We start from the raw sequence: 24145 nt of genomic DNA on the forward strand, positions 1-24145 counted from the left end.
TAACGCGTTAGTTTGTAGCGCGGTAGTCCCGACACTGGTTATTACCCATTTAAATGACAATGAGGCAAAGCAAATAGAACAAAAAAAGGGAAGTAACTTCTGCTGTTCATTTTAACAGTTTTTTTCTATCTTGTTAAGGATCCGATAAGGAAATGTGACACCTCTATACAGAAAGTGTGGCTTTTAATTGACAGAAGCTCAATATATAACAAAATAACCAAAGTATAACTACTTGATTACTTATCAAACTCAAGGCCACCTAACAATACGCTGAATGAGGTTACAATTCACGTAAAGCCCAAGTAAAGACAATGAGAAAACTACTTGAGTCTGGAAGAGAGCCACTGATTCCCAACTAAGGTGCTGTTTTAGGACTACATACTGGGATATGTTTTTGATTCATGCAGACACACCCATGAGTTGACAGACTGTCTCATTACATGCTGCTCATACAATTGTGTTAGGAATGTGTAATCAACACCAAAGAAGTCAAAGTATTCTCTGAATACCATCAATGGCTGTCAAAAGACTTAATTGCAAAACGGTGGTATTCCTTTTGGGGACAATGAAGGTGGAAAAGACAACAGAAAGGAACTCGTGGTCAAGATACACAGATGCACAGGGAACCCTAACCAAGCATGGGAGGGACCTTTTTGTATGGTGTACCCCTTGAGCGGGTAGCCATTCTATAAGTCCCAAGGTGTTTTTCTTCACTGGGCTCTCCTAAACCCGGTTTCACAGCGCGGGCACCGGTAGCTTTGCGTTTATCCCTGCCTAACCATGCATTCATTCTTACTGCCACTTTGCAACTAATGTTAGCTAATTCCTATCCATGTGCCGCAGTGTGAACGGGATCTACAGAGATGTTACAATCAACACCATCCCGGAAGGAACTGCAACTATAACACAGAACTAGTCAGGACCCAAGGCTTATGAAAATGTATTCAAAAATGAATAAGAAAAAACTCTATGGACCCCTGAACCACTGCTATAAAGCACCAGGAATTGATGATCAACGTGTATTGTATGGCAAGTTTTACAGGTTCAAATAGAATTGTAAATGTACAGTATATATGCTACTGTACAGTACCTTGGCTGAATCGAATAGCTGTTTTAACAAAGAAAAGTGTACCTGCGAACAAGAAGCTTTTGAAAGAGATTGAAATCTGATTGCTTGATACACATCCAGCACTACAACCACATACTGTTTGTACTTTTCTCTCAGTGACAGCCCTAAAAGTAACTGCTGCCAGTTTCTTGCCCCTGAAGTAATAGCAGCTGAATTGACACTGAAACTGGCCCTCTGTCTTCCTGTCAATTTAAGACGGCGTGAAAGCACCACCAGATATTGGGGGTGGGGAACCTCTGAAAACCTTAGTTTTCTTCTGAGTTTAATGCATTTCAATGAACTGGGGAGAGAACTGGGATTAACCGCAGCAGAGTGATGGAATATGGAAATATATGTCGTACAAAATCAACCAGTGGATATATTGGAGTAGAGAATATCAGCCCGATCCATTTTGCCGCTGATCATGTGAAAGTAGTTTTTGAGCCAACATAACCAAATGATGATGAAGGAATGAAGACTGCTAATGGCCTTGCTGATGGACCCAGAAGAGAAACGGGACAGCTCTACCTTCTCGTTGACGATGGTCTTCCCGTCCCAGGCCCAACCCCGCTTGGTGAAGTAGTTGACGGTAGCAAATTCAATGAGTGCAGAGAAGACGAAGGCATAGCAGACGGCGATGAACCAGTCCATGGCTGTAGCATAGGCCACCTTCGGCAGTGAGTTACGCGCACTGATACTCAGGGTGGTCATTGTGAGGACTGTAGTTACACCTGGGAAGAGAGGGCAAAGCATAGAGGACAATTAAGTATTCAGCATCAAAAAATATATTTAGTAAAAGGCTAATTTAGATGTATTGTTCATATGAAAGCTCCCATTGGCGTTATAATGCGCTGAAGGTTTGTTTTGTCGCGTTCCTGGTCTGGGTGGAGCTCTGGCTAACATTGAACACCTCCGTATGTTTGTATGAAAACGATGTCTTGACAACCTGACACCTCTTTTGTAAGACAGAATAACTTTGCCCCCTTGACTTTTATTGGCTACTTTGTTATATTTTCAACATTAGCTCCAACCAGAAGATTCTTGCTCTCACACTTTGAATGATCGAGCTTCACTGCTCAGTCTGGTATCCGTACAGCGAGAAGAAGCGGAGGATCCCCATATACGGAGATAAAAGAGATAAAAGACGCTCGGCAGCAACGTCGAGCGTTATTGTAGTTTCTGTCTGACAGCCATTGCCCAAAAACAATCATCTCCTTAAAATTCTGCAGTGACATCACCAGCCATTTCCAGAAGAGTTGAAATATTTCCAAGTGCATGTGCATCATGCGCTCACTACTCTTTGGAACCAATTGAAAAAAGACGCTGGCACTAAGAAAAAGTCCCTATGTGGAGACAGGCAGAGGTGGCAAAAGTACAAACTCTTCTATTAAAGGTAAGAATGGAGAAACCGGCTCGAATGCGCTAGAATTTGAAAGTACACAGCCGGAAAAGATCTGCCACTTCCTTACAGAGCCCCTCCTTCAACACACACGAACCCGCATATGACCAATGAGGGCACGAGATAAGTTTGTGCACAGATGGAAGGCTGACAGGCAGGTAGGCCATCCAGTTACTTTAGCCGGGCCGGCTCAGATGATTGGTCGTGCTTTTTACAGTACTACTTTCACGTTGTTTCCGTTGTGTTCATCTGTCGTGCATGATCTGCACATCATGGCTCATCTTCTCTACGTGTTATTGTGACATTCATTTAGTTTTAAATCAATCTTGATGTCGGGGAAGGCCCACAATGATGTAAAATAAAAATAATTGATAATTCACCTCACATGCATTAAAACGAAAGTAACGAGCCTGTTTTGAAAATGTAAGAAGTAGAAAGTACAGATATTTGTTTTGAAATGTAGGGAGTAAAAGCAAATAAGTACTTAAAGAGCAACTTACAGGTTAAAGACACCTGTGAATAAATGTGTAGGAAAATGATGAATACACTAGATTTCGCCAAAAATATACAGAAATATACACTACAGTGACATCTGGCGACGTTTTGGTAAGACATTTTCACTTCTGCATAAAAAAGCCTCGGCACGTGACCTCCCGCGTGTGACGTAACATGGGGAAAACAAGGGGGAGAGCGGCCGGTGTAACGTATTAATAAACATGGATCCCAATGCTAGTTTCGATACAGAAGACACCGAAGAAGTTGAACATGAATATTCAAATGCATATGACGGACCACAACCTTATAATTATGAGCCTGCTAGGCGTCCAAGAGACCAGGAGCCAAGGATTAGAAGAAATAACGGCCATCGGAGAGAAATTGAACTGTGGTGTGAGGAGAACCAGTGGAGAACTGGGCAGCTATCTTGGTGAGTGACCGGCGTTAGCTACAGAATGTTAGCTAACGTCACATCACAACATTGTGAAGTTAGCTATCATATATCAGGCTATAACTAACGTAGCATTGATAATATAGTAAGTAGAGCTATCAAGTAGACACACGCATTTCACTTCATTCACATGCTCACACGCCACACCTTGTATTTCTCACGCAGAGATTTCTTTCCAGGGTACCGCCCACCAAGTTGCGCCGAAATTTTGTAAACAAACTAGGCTTGTTTGAGACGCGTTGCGGCTCGCCTCGAAAGTCGGACAGCTCCGAGTCGGCTTCCTCTTCTTCTTCTTCTTCTTCTTCTTCTACTTCTTCGCCTTCTTCTTCTTCTTCTCTCGGTTTTTTGGCGGATTGCAAACAACTTTAAGGTGCATACCGCCACCTCCGGAGTCGGCTTGACTCGGTTTGCATTTATAAATAATGCACACATGTGTTTAATCGCTAATGTCAGCTATGTACTAAGTAAATACATTTGTTCCTGCTCAAGATTAGATTCAACTTTATTGTTATTGCACATATTACAGGTACTGAGACAACGAAATGCAGTTTAGCTTCTAACCAGGAGTGCAACAAGCAGTAAAGTGAAAAGTAATGTACACAATCTACAGAATAAAATATAGAATGAATTGAATGATGAATAAACAGTGAGGGGTATGAATATACACAGCAGCCTGTGAGCAGTATGAACAGTGTGTATGAATATGCTAAGATATATAAAGTATGGAAACGGTAAGCAGTGCAAGTATAGTATAACATATATAGATATTAATTTCATGATGATAAACATTGTGGAACAATTATGAAAAATGTTAATGGAGGGGGCGACGTAAAACTGACACAAAACAACAACAAACTTTTGCCGAGCCAATTGGAGAGTTTCATCACCAGCACGTGGTAAAACCCACCAATGAGCGCTCAGCTCGAGATACCAGCGAGTCGTTTCCCATCAAGCATTTTGCTTCCGCAGCCCGTGGAGAGGAACTGCGCCGCCTCGCCGCGCCTCGCTCTCAAGGCTGCGGGCGTCTTTGTCCCGCGAGATTTCAACGTCTCATGTAGGCAAGCCTCAAGAGCAAGTCGGACAAAATGACTAACCATCATGCAACGCACTAGCAAGACGTTGATCGAAATTGCGCAGGTCTGCGCAGGTCTCGCTTGTCTCAAACAAGCCTACTAGTACAGAATCACTGTAGCCACGCATCAACCAATCAAAAGAATGTAAGCTGTCGAACAGCCAATTAGAAAATAAAATGAATGTATCCGGGTAGGATTTAGACATTCCGCTACAGCATTACATTCTGATTCCATTCCAATGATTAAGACGCTTGCTGAAGAGTAACGGCTCATCCACACTACAGCTTCGACAACTTCAAAAACGGTTTCCAACGCGTCTGCCCATTCACTTTGAATGGGGTGACGTCACGTTGCCTCGCTTTTCGCCGAACTGAATTGTGGGTAGCAGAGCGGAGCTTTCCTGGCATTTCAGGCTGCAAAAGTTGAGCAATGTTCAACTTTTGAAGCTTCTGAAGCTTTCGGTGGAAGCGTCAGCCAATCAAATCATATGCAAGTACAAGCTCTAGCCAATCAAACCGCTGCTTGTGTGTCGGGGGCGGGAGATTCATGTGATTGGTTGTTGGTCGAGCTTCAGACACGCCCGCCGGCAAAGCTTTTTTTGAAGCTGTAGTGTGGACGGGCCGTAACCAAAGAGGACGGCTGTCACATAGTCACTTGCTGACATTTTGCGTGGCTACAGACTGCTGGACGTGGGAGAAGACCATATTTTCAGTACAGTAAGTCATCTCATCATTGATTTCCGTTGTTATGGAATATATGTCCAGGGAGCTTTTAGCTAACAGTTTGACTGACTAGACTAGAGCAGGGGTTCCCAAAGTGGGGGTCGCGAGACCCCGAGTGGTGTTCGGGAGATGATTACAAAATAAAAATGGAAAAAAAATAAAATAATAATAATAAAAAAGAATTGATTAATTTAAAAAATATATATTATTAATAATCACGTTTGCATAGACATTTTCAGGGGCGGACTAGCCATCTGTTTAATTTCCCCGCAACGAGGCTCCCCCTTCGACAATCCACTAGTGCAGTGTTTCTCAAACTTTTTCATACCAAGGACCACTTAACCAATAAAAAACACTTATGGACCACCTAACTCCACAAATATCCAAAAAAAAATAGGCCTGCTTAGCCATTCCAACAGTATATAACAAATTACAGCCTAATAATGACAGCTTAACCTTCTCTATATCGCCTCGTTCACACATTAAATCAACAATACAAATACAACTACAGATTGTATAAGCATTTAGTTAAAATGCGATTTAAAATCCTCTCAGGTTTTACACCTCTTATTATAAAATGTAGACTACATGTATTATCTAGTATTATTTTAAACACGAGTTTATGTCCGAGCCAACAGACTCACAGATTGTTGGCTACTGAGAGATATGCAAAATACACTGCATGTAGTACGACACAAACCTCCGCTGTGGATTTTCAAAACAAAATACATTAAAACTATGGTCGCAGGCCCAAGTTTAACTCTCTGAGGCCTGCATGGTCTGCCTACAAAACCAAAATAAAAAAACGTTTATGCAGCCCCAACAACAGCCTCTGATCATCAACAGACTTCATGCAATGCTTCATCAGATGCATATATTAGATAATAATCTCTATCTCACTCCTAACCAGTGGTGGGCAGTCAGGGCCAGCAAGGCCTTCTCTGCTGGCCTAAACATCATCAGAATATAAATTAAATGTTGATATATTTTTTCCACAAATATGTATTAAATTATTCCCTGTAGTCTATTCTCTTCATTTCATAGCTTTCCTCTTGGTTGCGCTGCTTCCAGCCTCAGAACGAGATTTGGAGGGTTGGCCTTTATGTTAGAGCTTTTATCCAATCATATTTCAGCCATAATGTGTTGCCAGGGTCCAAGAAATCTGCCCTTAGGCCTTCAGAATCAACAGTGCGGGCGCCTGTAGATTAAAGTGAACGGAAACAAAACTGTGGCGTTAACCAATCAGATTTTGAGTTGGCGACAACGGGCCAGCTAGCAGGCGTACGATGACGTTAGCACGTGCACGTCTTTTGATTGGATACGCACTATTGAGAGGCAGAGCTATGTAGAGCTAGCAAACTGAACTTGAATTTGAACGAGCTAATTTGTGTAGATTTCTACAAGCTGTTTTTTTTCAACCCACAATGGCTGAAGGAGGAGAAGAGATCGATTTGGTCGCAGATATAATTACAACGCCATTTTCAAGACGAACTTTTCAAGAAAAGCTAGACATCGTGAGAAGAGAACGGCCAACCCCGACGCTAGCGAGCCTATCACAGCGGGGGAAAGGGTTTGTCCGCCACTTTCAAATCACTAACTACGAGCGGTACCCCTGGCTCACAGCCTCCGAGAGGCACTGCAAATTGTACTGCTGGGAATGCCTGCTATTTGCAACTGATCGATTTGGTGTTTGGAGCCACACTGGATTTGCAAACTTGAGTTGTCTAACCAACGCAGCAACGAGACACCAAAGCACGGCTGGGCACTTACAAGCAATGGTGCTTTTGAAAACCTTTGGGGACACCCGAGTGGATCTACAGCTCAACGAACAAGTGCGCCGGGAAACGGAGCTCCACAACGAAAGGGTGAACAAAAATAGGGAAATATTGAAAAGACTGATTGATTGTGTCCTGTTTTTGGGTAAACAGGAACTTTCATTTAGGGGACACGATGAAAGCGCCGAGTCCAGAAACAGAGGAAACTACGTGGAGCTTCTTTCTTTGCTTGCTGAGAACAAGACAGACTTGCATTACCACCTGTCCACAAACAAAGTGTTTACTGGGACGTCAAGCAAAATACAAAACGACCTGATTTATGCTATTGCTGAAGTGATGGGAGAAGAGATCAAAATGGAGATTAAAAAAGCACCCTTTGTCGCTGTTATGGTGGACGAAACGACAGACGTGGGTAATGTAGCACAACTGGCACTTGTCCTGCGTTATGTGACGGACACAGGTGTCAAGGAGCGGTTTGTCAGATTTGAAGATGTTACAAGCGGCAAGCGAGCTGATGACATTGCCGCTCTTATTTTCCGTTTCATGGAGGAATATGAATGTAGTCTGGATAAAGTTGTGGCACAGTGTTATGATGGCGCAGCGGTCATGGCATCTGGACTAAACGGGGTGCAGGCTAAAGTTAAGGAGAGGGCACCTATGGCCTTATTCATTCACTGCTATGCACATCGACTAAATTTAGTACTGACTCAAGGGGCCTCAAAGCTTAAAGAATGCAAGGTATTTTTTGCCAGCCTCAATGGCCTTGCAGCATTTTTCTCCAGATCCCCTAAGCGCACGCAACTGCTGGATGACATTTGCAAGCGTCGTCTTCCTAATGTTGCACCAACGCGGTGGCAATATACATCGAGATTGGTCAATGCAGTCTTTGAGAAGAGAGTTTCCCTAAAGGAGGTGTTTGACCACATACTGGAACATCATGAGGAGTATGATGGGGATACTATGCTTAGCGCTGATGGATTTAATGCACGTCTGGATGATTTTGAGTTTTGTTTTTTGCTTGAAACATTCAATGGGATTTTTAAGCATTCAGATGTGCTCTTTGGAATACTACAGAAACAAACATTGGATGTACAATTCTGTCTGACAAGGGTGAACGAGTTTTGTGACACAATTGAGCGAGAGAGGTGCCAGTTTCATCAGATCTACGAGGACACAGCGCGCATCTCAAGTGGTCCGAGCGCACGCAGAGGCCCACGTACAGCACAAGGAGACCTTCGCGCATACTACCAACAACTCCACAGCAATATTCTGGACAACATTCTTTGCCAGATACGGAGTAGGTTTCAAGACCACGAAAAATTAATGTTTCTCTCCCTCCTGGACCCCCAGCACTTTCAGACCTACCGGAAAAAATTCCCGCATACAGCCTTAGCCAAATTAACACAGAGTCACGGAACACTGTTCGATCTGTCCCGGCTAAAAACAGAACTGACTGTAATGTATGCCATGACTGATTTTGAAGGGAAAAGTCCCATTGATCTCCTTGATTTCCTTAAGCAGACAAATCTGAGTGAGAGCATGGGGCAGCTTTACACATTGGTATGTGTGGCAGTGACTATCCCTGTGTCCACTGCTTCTGTCGAGCGGTCATTCTCGGCCTTAAAGCGAATTAAAACTTATGCCAGAAATTCTACTGGACAGACTAGGCTTTCATCATTAGCCTTCATGTCTATAGAAAATGACTTATTGGTGGAACTGAAACGCACAGATAAACTGTACAACAGAGTCATTGAAGTCTTCTTGAGGAAAGAAAGGAGGATGGATTTTGTATTCAAATAATCAGTTGTTTTGGTGAGTACAAAGCATTTTATTTTTTATTTTATTTTAATATATTTTTGTCATTTTATGTCGTTAATATTAAATCAATATTAACGAATTAATATATATGTAATTAAAATGACAAATATATAAAAAATAAATGTTTGATGCTTCTGCAAGAGATATAGAGATGTGTGTGGCGCACTGGCTCAGCTGTGCAGTAAAAGTACTCAAGGAGACTTGTTGAATTGTTTTGGTTGAACCTTTATCAAAGTGGACATTCAGTGCTAGGAATACACTTTCACCACTGTCGCAAATATATCCTCATGAACAAATGCAAATTATTTGTTTGTTTTCTTTTATTTTCAGTGAATAGTTTGTGTCTTTATCGTCACGTTTCTTAAATGAAACTGCTTTGGGTGCGACAATGCGCTGTTTAGTGAACAAACTTGGTTTGGTGGACTTAATAAAACTTTGTAGACTAATGCCTTAAAAGCCCCTTTTATTTTTAAGTTTTGACCGTATCCAAGCGATCTTAAAGCTGGTAGTTTAACACTCTTAATTGTAAATGCGGATATATTGATTATAAATGCTTCGGAAATATTAATATAACTCTGTTGTACTTGACTATGTTAAGGTGATGCAACGCCCGGTTATACTGCGTTTCTGTCTAAATGTATAGTTTCTAGAGCCATGGCGTCATAATGATGGTATTAAGAGGTGGAATAATTCAGGTAGGACTGTGTAGGACATCACTGAAGGCCTAGGTGTGAAATGCACGGCCCGCCACTGCTCCTAACACATCTAAATCTACTTTCAGGATAGATAAATGTTCATAAAATACATCCATTGTTTGTTCTATATGCTTCTTGAAATCCTAAAAAACACATCGTTATTCCAGAACAGATTACAAATCGCCTGAAAATGGTACAAACAAGTGGCAACATGCTTGAAGGAGGTGTTGCGCTGGGCTATATCATGCAATCGAAAGTGGAACTTAAGCTCGCTCCATTGCGGAGATATTCCCGCAAGAGTGCGGGAAACTAAAATTAATTCACTAGCCCCCGGCCACCCCCCCCCCCGTAGACAGGGGGTCGCCAGTCTCTGGCACTGTTATTTTGGGGGTCGCGGGCTGAAAAGTTTGGGAACCCCTGGACTAGAGTATGCATGAACTAGCCTAGCTAGCCGGTTGAATCCCTGCTAGCTAATTTTAGCAGCTATTCTGACGCTTGTTTTCTTCGGAATTTTGCGCCTACACTAACTTATTATCATGATTATTATTGTTATTTATTATTATCATTGTTGTTATTGTTATTGTGGTAAGCACCAAGGCTATTTGCTCCCTTGTTGGACTGTCCCTGTGTCTCCTATTTTCCCAGTGTGTGTGCGCGCGCCAGGGCTGGAAATTAATTTTTCAAAACATTTGAATATTTACACACCACACAAACATTTACCAGCCACTGGGGAAAATCTACCAGCCATTCAGTAGTAAACCAATGGTACATTTGTATTATGTATTTAAAATCTACGAGCCACTGTTATGCTTTACCAGCATTTGGCTGATGTTTGGTGTTCATTTCCATCCCTGGCGTGAGTGTGTGTATATTTTATCAGAAAACAAAGCATATTAATAATTATTGCATTTGTCTTTGAAAGATGTCAGGAAAGAGGCAACTAAGCATTCTTTCATGCTTTCAAAACAATCAGCTCCCTAAAAAGGTGGCTAGGTCAGAGGACACTGTAGAGGAGGCAGTAGAGGAGGCAGTAGAGGAGACTGGAGGAGTTAGAGGAGGCAGTGGAGGAGACTGGGGAGAACCCATTGGAAACAGAGAAAAGGAGAGGATTATGTGGAGCAGCCACATATAGGTGTTCCTTTAAGAAGGAGTGGTCAACTCGATGGCCATTCATCACAATGGGAACCACTGGCTCCTTCTACTGGTGCTCAGTGTGCAGAAAAGAGAACTCCTGTGCACATCAAGGCGTGAGGGACATAAGCAAGCATGTGGAAGGCAAGGGACATCGGGCCAAAGAACAGTCTCTAAACTCAGTCAGCAGTATTGCACAGTTATACGTGCCAGAAACGTCTGTTGGAGGCATGAGTGTACAAGAGGCCAAGGTACATACAGTACAGTGTTGCACAGGAAAACTAAAAAGTTGGCGGCAATGTTTGATGAATTACATTTCTCTTCAAATTGATGGTCATATTACCTTGAAAACGTATTTAAGGTTATGAGGTATGTAATCAGTTGTTTCTGTTGCAGACCAGGAGGGCTGAGGTGAAGGTTGCTGTTGCAATGGTGCAGCACAATGTTCCCTTTGCCGTTGCTGACCATTTCAGCCCCTTGTACAAAGAATGTTTTAGAGACTCCCCTACAGCTCAGGGCTTTAAGAGCGCAAGCACAAAAACAACGTGCCTCATAAATGAAGCAGTGGCAACTCATTTTAAGAAGGAACTGGTGATGAAGATGAGAGAGAATCCCTTCACACTTGTCACAGATGGCTCGAATGATACTGGTATGTGCTAAACAACTTCTATCAGTAATTAGTACTTATTTTTTATCCATTTCTATATGCACTCATACAATTTGAACAACATATTATTTTAGTTATGGTCCTTATTGTTACAGGTCTAGAGAAGATGAATCCTCTCACTGTCAGAATTTTTGACACCAACAAAGTTGTGCACAGGTTCCTTGATATGTGCACCACCAGTGGGCGGAGCTGTGGCACCGCTGAAGTGATCTACACAAAAATCAATGACACCTTGCAGGAAAATGACATCCCTTGGAGAAATTGTGTAGGTCTCTTTATTGACAATGCCCCTGTAAATACAGGTGCCAGAACATCAATCTCAGCCAGAATGTTGAAGGAAAATGGCAGTATTTACATCCATGCATGCCCCTGTCATATCATCCACAACACTGCCAAACATGCGGGGCAGAAGTTTATGGAAGTAAATTCAAACATGTACACTCTATATTACCAATCCGTTAAGCCCAATGCCATGTAAAACAGTTTGCTGATAGTGTTGCAATAGATACTTGAATTCATGTATTGCAGATATCCGGATTTGATCCAGAGGATCTGACCGTGGATGTTGGGTACTGGTTTAAAGGAAGCACCAACCGTAAAGGTTACCTGGCAGGTTTGTGATTCAACCAGCTCTACTGTTATACAACAAAATGCAGACATTTTTAATTTGTTTACTGTTGATGTTATGTTTTATATTTTCCAGAATTTTGTGAATTCCATGAGAGCGAGTACATGGAAATGCTGCTGCCCATTTCAATGCGATGGTTAAGCCTGGAGAGGTGCATCACACCAATTCTGCGACAGTATGGGCCTCTTACCAGCTATTTTAAGTCTTTAAGTCTTATGTTGTTTGTTTCATTGACAGTAATACAGGTGCATTACACCAGACTAAATGTGTACTTTTAAGCACTGACTGTGTTTATTTACAGATGAGAAACAACCAAGATTTAGAAGGCTGGTGGATGCATTTTCCAACCCCCTGACTGAAGTCTACCTACTCTTCTATCAAGCGACGCTGCCAGTGTTCACCCTACTGAACCTCCTCCTCCAGAGAGAAAGGTCTTCCATCTTTCAGCTCCACGGAGAGGTAAAATGCAAGGGTTAGGCCATCCTGCTGCCAAATACAGTATGTCTGCTTGAATTGGCTGATATGTCCTTTTTCAAGTAATACATGGAAATGTTTTATGAACTACAAATTTGCAGATGACAAAGTTCATCAAGAAACTGTGTGCGAGGTTCATGAAGCCGTCAGCACTACAGGGCCGACAAGTCCATGACATCCTCTACAAGGACCCACTAAACCAACTGCCAGGTAAAAGTTTCATATAAGGAGATACACCTGTATTCTCATTGACCCCAAATATACTTTTTGGGAAGATTGTTGTCATTGGGCGGGTTGGGTGATATCTCTGTTATGGCTGTTAAAAAGCATAAATGTGTGTAGGCATACCATGCTTGTGTAGTTTATGGGTAAAATTGTATGCTTACATAGAGGAATACCTTCAACCACTTGCACTTATTGTGCACATAGTGCTCAAAACTAGACAGACTGAATCTATAGACTGACTGTTTGTCTAGTTTTGAGTTAAATTGCCAAGTGAAATCCCTGTCTCTACCTGATGCATATTGTTGAAACTACCTGGACTTAATTTGCTTCTCTATCTCTTTCTGTTCTCTGTCTGGTAGGAGAAAAACTAAATGTTGGCTCCACCACCAGAGCTACCCTCAATAGGCTCCTTGAGGCTGGAGACATCACACCTCAGGAGGTGCAGCTATTCCAACAGGCAGCACTGGCATTTCTGGTCAGGGCTGTGGAGTATGGCATCAATAAACTCCCTCTGAAGGAGGCTCTTCTGTGGCATACCAGATTTGTGGATGTGCAGCAGAGGACTGAGTGTGGGGTGGAAGATGCCCTATACTTTATAGACAGGTAAGGGTTTCCACATTTTCCAGGATTTCAACACATTCAATACTTTGATTGAATACATTAATCAGTTCTTTACACATGGTGCTCTTTTTAGATTTCAGGAACTACTACCTTTCCATGGGCCGGAGGAACAGGACAAGGTGTGTGAGGAGTTCCTGGAATATCAGCTGATAGTTATCCCCATGCCCCAAGATCCCAACACCTTTAATGTTGAGGAGTTTTGGGGGAGTAAGTCCTTAATCAAGTGCAAGGTAAGAAATATTTGGCACCACATGACATACACATAATCAATTGAAATCAAAAGCAAAGCATTTGAGTAATAGAGTCTCTTGGTTCCTTTTTTTTTTTTTAAAGGTGACCGGTTTGAGCCAGTTTGGGAGGCTCACTAAAATAGCTCAACTTGTTCTAGTGCTCCCTCACTCTAATGCCGACGTGGAGAGGGTTTTCTCGATGGTTGGACTGTACAAGACAAAAACTAGGAACAGCTTGGCCCTAGATGGAACACTGTCCTCCATCATGACAGTGAAGATGGCAGGCCTGGAACCAAACTGTTTCAGATGGGAGCCACCAACCCCAGTGCTGAAGGCCTCAAAAACTGCCACCAACACCTACAACAAAAAACACTGACACACACACACACACACACACACACACACACACACACACACACACACACACACACACACACACACACACACACACACACACACACACACACACACACACACACACACACACACACACACACACACACACACACACACACACACACACACACACACACACACACACACACACACACATCCCTTCACTAAGAATGAAATAAATGTGTTTTTATTTGTATGAATTTATGTGTCATTTATCAGATAAGACCACCGTCCCCACCCAAAGCCCCGCCGCTGCCAAAATCTCACTCTGAACTCTGTTCAAAACTTGAGAGCCCTGGTGCCTTTACTGGCAGGACTGTTGATACTGATCCATAACAGAAACTAATGCGCAAGTATCAGCCGTATCTCGCGTTCACCAAATGCAACTCCACACGACGGTGCTGTGTACCGGAGGAGAGACGCGAGATACGGCTGATACTTGGCGATCTGGCGGAGAAAGGTTGTGGAGCCTCCGTTGATATGCCGTTGTAAATGGCTTGATGGAAAGAAGGTGTGTAGTCGGGGAGGGTGCACAGCTGATTGCAGCAGGTAAGTGGAAGTTGAGCCGGGAGCCAGGAGTGACAGCCACCACGCACACACAAACAACACAGACAGGGGGAAACAAACAAACACAAAGGAGACGGCTGGAGCAGTACAGCCACCACAGCGTTACCTAATGCAACTCCACTACGTCTTACAGTGCCGTGTACCGGAGGGGAGAGAGAGAGAGCAGCGAAGGGGGGGAGAGAGAAGTAACACAATACTGCACCATGATTACAAATGGTGAAATACAATGTAAAACTACCGAAAAATACCAGCTCACTAAAACACAACCGCTCTACTCAACGCAACTACTAACTATACCAGCGGTCAGAGAGCGGAGATGTTTCCCCTTTGTTATGTAATATGACGCGTTTGACGTATGACCTTAAAAAAAAGCAGTTTTTAAGAACAGAGCTCAAAATTGCTCCTTTCCCTCTGAATTCCTGCCCTTATGTCTCGTAAAACATATCAAATCCTACATTCACTTTTTTAATTGTAATTTTCAAGCAAGTTTAAGCATAAATGTAGAAAAAAAAAAAACCTGCAAGATGCTCTTTAAGTAAAGTACAGATACCTGAAAAATCTACTTAAGTACAGTACTGTTACTTCCCACCTCTGGGGACAGGCCCAAGCCTTCTACATTGCTTTGTTTCTTTACTCTTGCGTCCAAGTTACCTGTCAGTTTGTTTTTGCGATAGTTGGTCATAACACCAGCAATTTGTAGATTCTGAGGGGCAAAACTCTGTATGTATGAAACCTTAAAATGATGACCTTTTGAAGGTTGTGTCTCCAAAAAGTAATTAGCATGTATGGAACGCATACAGAAAATAAATAAGACACTGATCAATGCAGGTGAACTCATTTGTGATTTGATATCTCTGATAATAGGACCTTGCAAAATTACCTTAAGTCACAAAATGCCTTCCACACGACCTTTCCTGCTGCCCTGTTTGTCACAATAGATTAGGACTGGCTTTATTTGCGTGCATTATGCTGCGTGGATAACTGCAGACAACTGCCTGACATTTAACCAAACAGGAAGTCAGAGCGCAGCTGTGGGTCCACTCTCCTCGGCCTGATGAGCCTGTTGAGGCCTCACTGCAGCGTGACCTTGTTCTGAGGTTCTGCCTGCGTCGGCCTGATAAACGAGTCAGCACGAGCTCACAGTAACCAATCAGGAGGGAGACCTGGCAGAGAAGAGCTGCAGTTCAGGTGAGGAGAGGAGTTGGTTTGTGTTGGGGAAACATTTGCTGTTGGTTCACCACACTGCCAAAGCCTGTGTTTGGATGTGAATGTGATCGGCCTTTTTTTCCCCAGGCTTCAACATGCTCATCTCCATTTACTGATACCTTCTATGTATTCATAGCAACCTGTGTGTTTGGCATGCCCAGAACACACTGGGCAGAGCACTGATGCTAAGCTAAATTAGCCACCTAATTTTTCTTTCATATTACTTTTTTTGCATTTTTGTTTTCTTAATACAGCTGAAGATAGACAGGAAATTAGTAAATAGACAAGCAAAGGGTTGCTGTCAAAGTAACACAACAAATTGAGGTACTGCGGGTATTTCCTCCCAGGGTCTGAACTGTTTGCTTAGCACAGCCCTTTGGCTCTTAAGATAAAACAAAATCAGTTACAAATTCCCCCTGCACTCAGGATTCAATTAACCTGCATTTATTTTTGTTTAACTAAATGTATATAGGGCATGGGCGTAATTTGGGGGGATTTTATTTTTAATAATAAACACATTTGAAAAGTGGTTCACCAAAGTTCACCCCAAAAGTCAAACAATGGTAAGTTTTGCTACATGTTGTAATCCTTGATGCACTGTTTTAAAGGAAAAGGGTGAAATGTTTTAACACTGCAAGGTTTATGGAAAGAGATACAATCTGATCTGGGGTTATTTGTCACTCTTTCACAAAACCCCCTTCAGTGTGACTGCCTGTTCTAATAGTGTTTAATAGCAGGTAGTGGTACCTGGTCCAGGGGGTGTTTTAGGACCTGCATGTGTTTATAGTTGCTTTCTTGTAACTCCTTCAGAGCTCTGTTGATCACTTATTAGGAGTCATGCTCGCAAACATTTCAGATCTTTAAAAAGGGTATTATATAAATGTTTTGTTTGTGAATCCATTAAGTCACTCATCACTCTCTGAGTTGCTCCAATACTCATCAAATACATGCCTGAATATTCCTGCTGGAATACTTGGTAACATATTTGTGTAATCTTCCTGATTATTACAAAAAGTATGTATGTTTTGGCACCATACATTGTGCTGCTAGTGTAATAACATGCATTACATTTCATTATTGGCTTCCCTATGTTATTTATCTTTAATATTAAGAGTTTTTTGTTATTTACTGTTGGGTTCAAGATGGAATCACGTGACTTCTGAAAGAGTATAATGATACATTTACTGTATCCTACAGCCATGTTTAACATTTATTTTCTTTCTCTTTCTATGACATGTGAATATGAACCACTCACCAAAGACCGTCCTGGCAGGCACAGACTCTCTGTTGAGCCAGAAGGAGACCTGAGACAGGATGACGGTCATGATGCAGGGCAGATACGTCTGGATCACAAAGTATCCGATCTTCCTCTTCAGGTGGAACTGAGCCGTCATCACCGTGTACTCACCTGAGGAGAGAGGGTCAGCTGAGTGGGGACGCTCACACACATCAGGTACACCTGGGTAGTATTAGTAGACTGATAAAAGGTGGCATAAATAAGGTATGAATGGTATTATATTCATGTTAAGACATACATACACATTTATTTTACTGTGTTTATTTGGAAACTTTTAAATTAGCACTGTGAATACTAGAAATTCATTAATCTTGGCGGTGTAGCGCTGTCCCAAATAGCACACGGCTCAAAACAGCTAATGTTTGTACAGAAGTTTGCAAATGAGACACTATGTGTTGTGTGCAGTGTAGGAATATAAGAAAGTATATTAAATATTTAAAAAAAGTATAATCTTGAAGTTTTTTAATTTTATGCTACTTTTTACTTCTTCATTTTAGAAGTCAGTGTTGTACTTTTAACTCCACTACGTGTAGTACTTTTACTTTTAGTATATTTTGATGCTTTTGATGTAATTTGTATGAATACTTTTGTACTTTCAGTTCAGATTTGGAGTATTGTTACAATTAGGTACTGTATTTTAATATACATCTGGGAAAACCCCTAATTGTGTGTGTGTTTGTGTGTGTGTGTGTGTGTGTGTGTGTGTGTGAGAGTGTGTGTGTGTGTGTGTGTGTGTGTGTGTGTGTGTGTGTGTGTGTGTGTGTGTGTGTGTGTGTGTGTGTGTGTGTGCTGTGTTTTAAAGTGGGCTTTGAACACTCCCTGTGTTTCCTTAAGTGTATCTCTGTGTGTTTAAGTCAATGTTTGCTGTCCCTGTGATGCTGTGAGCTGCTGCTGCTCTGTATTCCCTTTCCACTCCTCTACTTCCTCCAGGCTGAGGATAACAGCAACTTCCAAGAGTATTGAAGTGAGAGTACTTAATGCCATGAAACACGTTGAGAAAGATATTCTCAACCGAGACAGAGTACTACCTTTACTTCATTGTCTGCTTGTCGCTCTTGATGCTGTTTTTTCTTCCCTTAGCTTTAATAAAATGTTGTGTTCCCTATGCTCTATTCCTGATAGCATTCAAGTTCCTATTTGATCTTCAGTGTATCAAGTTCCCTCGATAGCTTTTGCCAGTTCTAGTTCGGCATGTATGCATCTACACCTGAACATCAGTGAGAGCACCTGGAGATGGCTCTAGGGCAGTGTTTCCGGCCTAAGCTCCATCACTCATATTAAAATGATGATACATTGTACTTACCAAGCGCTTTTACAAGTGCTCTAAGGTTCTTTACAAAGATTACAAAAAGGAAAAAAAGGGTACACAACAACATTTAACACTAGGACACAACATTAATCACACATTAAAAGCTCATCTAAAAAAGTGAGTTTTTGTCAACAGTCACAAGTACACTATAGCGTGTTTGACAATGTGAGGTGATTTAATTTAAGATAAGATAAGATGTACTTGATTAATCACAATTTCGGAAACATATTTAACAATAAAGTACAATTATATTCAAAAGCAGCCAAAGAAGTAGACAGCAGAGCATTGTGTCCGCATTAGACTGTCTATACTACACTGGAACTCTTCATAGGTGTTGGGAAATGTGATATCGCCGCCAAAGGTATGCATCTACAGTCTGAAGCAGCTACTTAGACGACCACATGGATATCAGCAAATGAGAAATTTGGGTAGACCTTGTAATGTGTCCAGGCACTGGTATGGTACTTCTGTTTTCCGGACTGAAGTTAGTGCATGCTGCTCACCAGTGCTGGATTTAATGGTCTGATTGCCCACCGTCTGGCCCACCAAGTCGTACTGGTTGAGTCTGGATCCATCAGCCGCCACGTCCACTGAGTGGGAGGCATTATGCGTCCAGATGTAAGTCACCTCTGTCTTAGTGTAGGCATCTGATGCACAGAGCAAGGAGACATTGAATACACCAGTCCTCCAACTCCCTTTGTGTCATTTATACACAATTTTACAATGGAGCATAAAGTGGCCAAAATCTGATCAGCTCATTTTCAGACAGGTTTGTTCCTGAAACTTTCAGAATCTCTTAACACAGAGGGGACACATGTTTATGTATAAAAGACAATGAAAAAGTGGATTTTGCATAATAGGAGACAATTTCATAGTAGATGGTACTGTTTACAGATCAAATAAAGCAGCTCACCCATCCTGACTTCAAGAGAGGTATTATTACACAGAGAGTCCCACCTATTATTCAGTCTTATCACGTCATGAACAGTATAGTATTGGGTGGTTGGTTCAGAAGTTGTATTTACACATTTTGTCGAAGAATACAAGAAGTTAATTTTTCTTGTTCGTCACAGTTTTTCTCCTGTGCAGCTATATAATCAAAAGAAACTGTTTAAACCAGGGGTGTCAAAGTCAATTTCATCTCGGGCCACATTAGCATCATGGTTTTATATATAAGACTATATAAAAATACATATATACATTTTTAATATATATAAAATAATGTATTATATTACATTATTGCCTCTGAATTGGATTATTATCGGATAGGGTAATAACTTCATAACTAACTACGTCTGAAAGCAGAAGTCTAGGGCAAATAATTGCAAGTCTCTTCAGTGAGAATGTCACAAAATGGTTTAAAGAGAAAAGCCACATTCTGGAAAAAAACTCAAAAGAAAAAAAAAGATATGACATTTTGAAAAGAAGTAACATTTTGAAAAAAAGGCAGATTCTGAGAAAAAAATAATATTTTGAAGGAAAAAAGTCAAATTCTGAAAAAAAAGTCAAATTTGAGATGCATTGTGGGACATGTAGTTTATGGGCAATGTGCTTCTGTAAAGCGGCATGTAACCGTATAATAAACATATTATATTCTTTGCAAGCTCTTGTGGGGCCACATAAAATGAAGTCATGGGCCGGATTTGGCTCCCGGGCCTTGAGTTTGACACCCCTGGTTTAAACCAAAGTGTGATATTAAAAATGTGATGTTTATTGTAGATTTCTAGAATGGCTTTGGGACGCTTGTGATTTTGAAGCAAACATTGAAATGCTTGGATTTCCACTGTATTGTAGCGTATAAAATGTAATCATTACTGCTATAAAGACTTCTTGGTGTCAAAACTTGATGTTTGAACACAGTGTGAATGAGTTATCACTGCCTCTCGATTGGGGACATGTTATTTGTTGCAATGAGGATAAGGAGATGGTGTGGATTCTGGGCATCTGCAATAAACATCCAAAACGGCATAGACTGTGTTTGTATTATTAACAATATCTGGCCATACCCTGCATACTGCCCCTTTTAAATGATGCAAAGGTTAAGGATGCACAGTGTGGATGATGTGCACACACTTACAGCTGCCAAACTTCAGAGGACAGGAGTGGGAGTCCATTGGGAAGTCCTCAAGGTGCATGGGGCACTCAGCTTGAACCGTTAACCTAAACACACACACACACAAATATGGATACAGAAATAACAGTTTTGATCTGCTTGGTGTATTGCTGCATAGAGGCATAAAGAGACAATGTCTTCCCTACAACACTTGATTCTCTTCATAGGGTGTCAAAAGATACAGCTGAGAGGTCTTGACAAATTCTTCCCATAAAATGTGCAATGTAGCAAGCTTGCTGCGCACTATGGATTTTGTTTTGTATTCTATTTTAAAGGCGCTGGTAAAGACAACCCCTGCTTTGTTTTGAAGTGCCCTTTATTACCCAATCCTTTTTGTCAACTGTAAGTATGAGTTATTGTGTTGTTGCTGTGGCCTGAACACTATGACCATAAAGTCCCACCAGGGAGTAAAATGTAATATAAAATCCAGAGTAGAATACAGTTTTTTTAGCTATATCATAGTTGTGATTTGTTAAATAGAGTGTAGATGATGCACTCTCAAAACCAACTGTTATCCATAGTCACTTTATGTATGGCGATGTCTGTCACTGGAAGACAAACATATCACTACAGCTATTGGATCGATTGCCATGAAATTGGGTCTATTACTAGGAGGACATTTAATTACTTAATATCTCTATTTTCATCCATGTTTCATCAGGAAAGAAAACATACATTGGTCAAACACTGTTCATGATTTATGTTTTTCATAGTTCACATTAACTGAGAGCGGTAGTTTAAAAATGTTTCCATTATAATTAGTAGTTACCTGTAAAAATATGTTTTTTTAACTTTTGGGTTACCTTAATGTCAAATACTGTGAAATGAAACACATGAACAGATACTAAATCAATACAAATAAATAAATAAATAAATCTGATATGACAGGAAATGCTCTGTTTTAGTTTAACACACACAGTTAAGCTCGTCACACACACTATTTTATGAACATAAAGGTTCACCTGCTGAATTGAAAACAGAACAAATGAAGCAAAGAAAGTGAAAACCATAAAGCAGATTCAGGCAGTAGGCGTATAGATTCACACTTAAAGTATTATCCTACAGAACAGAACAGCTCACAGAGAAGAGATAACATCTGATCCTTTACAACAAAAACGATGTGCTCTTTTTAGATTTTTACTAACATCATAATCCTCCTAGGAAGGAAGTTTTCTTTAAGAAGTCCAAATGTAATTCAATTACATCTTGTTTTTGTAACTATAAAAAAACATAGTCTCTTTCTTTTTTGTATCCTGATTAATTAATCCCATTACATGTAATACTTTACTCCCAAAGCCTGGCTGGTTGACTGGTTTAAATGATATTTAATATTTGATAAAGACTTAGTGATCTAAGTTTTTCCCCTTAAACAACAACAAATGCTTATACCCATAAGATAAATGTATCTTTGCTTGTCTGGATTGCGTTATCGGATGTTGAACGACTTGTGTTCTATTTAGACATTACTATATTATCACTGGATTGTTAGAGCCGCCTACCTCATAGTGTAGAGCAAGGTTCCGTCCTCCATGATCCTCAGCAGCTTGTTGGGCATGGTCATGTTGTGGGCGACAGATTTCTTGCCGTTGTGGAAGAACGTGTCAGGCGTCCAGATCTTACTGGCCATCAGGTTGTTTAGAGGCAGAATGTTCATTGGTCCGTGGAACTTTAATCGCTCATCCTTCCAACTCTGGCGGAAGAAAACATCAATGGTGTACTCCTGAGGGAGAGAAAGAGAGACAGAGCAGGGTGAGAAGAGGCTGAACAGCTGTAGCTCATCAATGATGTCCTGTTTGGTTAGCTTCAAGCAGTTAGCAAGAGATGCCACTGGGCCACAGGTGTACCGCCATGACACTGGAACCAATGCTAACCAAAACTCAGAGGTGCAACTGGTCACTAGTATTGGTCTGCATTCCTGTATGTTACTGTGCAGTTATCTGTAATGAGTGAACAACTTTAAATGAAGTACATCAAGTTGCATAGCTGGGCGTCTCTGCGGCTAAGATAAAGGCGGCTAATGTTCGTTGTGATGACGTTTAGTAGTCTCATTTAGCCAAACATTGACTTTCAGACAAGGAAACCAGAAGTTCTGAAATATTAACTCATTTCTGGGTTTCAAGACTCATTTCTGGACCAATCTATAGACTTAAGTCTTGTTTTTTTAGGATATTTGAAGGAACATATTTGCCCACTAAATCGCTCCCTATGCTTTTTAAGTCATGCGGATGACTTTGTGTTGTATTTTTACTCTTATTGAAATATGATATTTATGCATTTACTCAACATCAATGGAGGCGAGTTTGTGATGTTCACATCATTGAGAATTGACCATAGAATGCATGAAATATTGACATGGTCTCTGTCACGCCATGAGGAAGGCTCTGACTGAGGGTTTAATAGGCGAGTCATCACTCTCTGTTTTGTTGTTAAAATTAGCTACGCCACCAAAACGGTATTTGTAACAGTCAGTATACATGTATATTTCTGCTTCAAAGTTTGGCATTTTAACATGGGGTCTATGGACATTGACTTTGGAGCAAATTGTCAACATTGAAGGATTGTGGATAGAAAAGGATATTTAAAAAAACATTTCAATGAGTCAATGTGGATCTATTAAAGTATTAAAAGTATCTTGATCACTTTGAAGACTAACATTTCATCCAAATGAGTGCCTTCATGGGCATCATGCAGGTGAATCTTGCTTGCACTAATTTCTGTTTTCTTTGCAGAGTTCTTCACTTTGATCCATTGTTTTTTCACAGTTCTCAAACTTTCAAATGGTAAAAAGGAGTTTGCTTCTTGCCTTTCAGCTCTTTCTAGATTACAAATATAGAGCCACTTCATCTGTCCGTAGCCCACAGGACTGCTAATTTTCATTTTATTATTTCAGATTGGCCCATTTTCACTCTGATCTCTCTCCTTGTCTTCCTTTCTTACTTCCTTTTCGTTGAGACTTGCACATGTGCAACAGAACATATTATTTCAGAAACACTGTCCTTCCTTGCTGTTCAAAGTTCATTCTTGAACCAGTTTCCAGTGAAAAAATGTTTCCCAAAACTGTCTGTATGGGTATATACCGCCATCTAAATGAACTGCTATCTAAAATGTTGCAGGATCATCTCAGTTCCAATAAGTAATCCCATGTCTATTAATTCCTTTGTGAGATTCAAATCTGAGAAATCCTACATGCTTGGGGTTTGTGTTTTGTCCTGTTGTCCCAAACTACCTGACCTGTGTGTGAGAGCCAGCTGCTTCCTGAGGCAAAGTGTCAGCCATGATTTAAATCAATACTCTGAAAGCTTCTAACAGTGTGGAAACATCCTCACTCTGTCTCTCCCATTACTTCACGTTATATGTTGAAATACCGTCACACCCAATGGTTAGCCAGTTAGCCTGAATCACTACCTACTGACTGCACAGAAAGAAATTACATGGTTCAGTCAAATATTAATTCATAATTACAACTTTATTATGAACTAATATACATAATACATGTGGATTTTTAAACTGTTTTTATAAAAATAGGTTTTGTATGTCTTTTTGTAGAACCAGGGTTAATCTGGGCAGACCAATAATCACAGAGTCACAGACTCACAGAGAAAACATGTTGTTGCTTGTTCTAATGAACATTTAAATGATGTTTATGTATAGCAGACATGCAACCTCTAGCTGTGTGTGAATTATTACTTATTAATGTAAAAACAAAAATATATAACAGACTACAGGAAAGGGAAACCAAAAAGCA

General features: G+C 40.9%; 2 protein-coding genes across 3 annotated transcripts in view; one reads left to right on the forward strand and one right to left on the reverse strand.

Moving 5' to 3' along the window:
• The window catches only part of gabra2a (gamma-aminobutyric acid type A receptor subunit alpha2a), a 49374-nt gene that overhangs the window by 5478 nt on the left and 19751 nt on the right, over nucleotides 1-24145 (reverse strand). For both annotated transcript variants that reach the window (XM_079691734.1, XM_079691735.1), the window contains 5 exons: nucleotides 21900-22120; nucleotides 20365-20447; nucleotides 18791-18934; nucleotides 16937-17089; nucleotides 1637-1839 (listed from right to left, as the gene is read on the reverse strand). In XM_079691734.1, the coding sequence (XP_079547860.1) occupies nucleotides 1637-1839; nucleotides 16937-17089; nucleotides 18791-18934; nucleotides 20365-20447; nucleotides 21900-22120 (804 nt within the window). The remainder of the gene's footprint in view (nucleotides 1-1636; nucleotides 1840-16936; nucleotides 17090-18790; nucleotides 18935-20364; nucleotides 20448-21899; nucleotides 22121-24145) is intronic.
• On the forward strand, nucleotides 11762-13888 carry LOC307013443 (uncharacterized protein; the record flags this gene model as incomplete). The annotated part of the gene is made up of 6 exons (XM_079640842.1): nucleotides 11762-12172; nucleotides 12264-12421; nucleotides 12538-12646; nucleotides 13021-13264; nucleotides 13356-13512; nucleotides 13616-13888. Exons 1-6 carry the CDS (start codon nucleotides 12067-12069, stop codon nucleotides 13886-13888), a joined length of 1047 nt encoding a protein of 348 aa, XP_079496968.1. The 5' UTR covers nucleotides 11762-12066.

Source organism: Notothenia rossii, assembly GCF_949606895.1.
Source record: "Notothenia rossii genome assembly, chromosome: 7".
Lineage (NCBI taxonomy): Eukaryota > Metazoa > Chordata > Actinopteri > Perciformes > Nototheniidae > Notothenia > Notothenia rossii.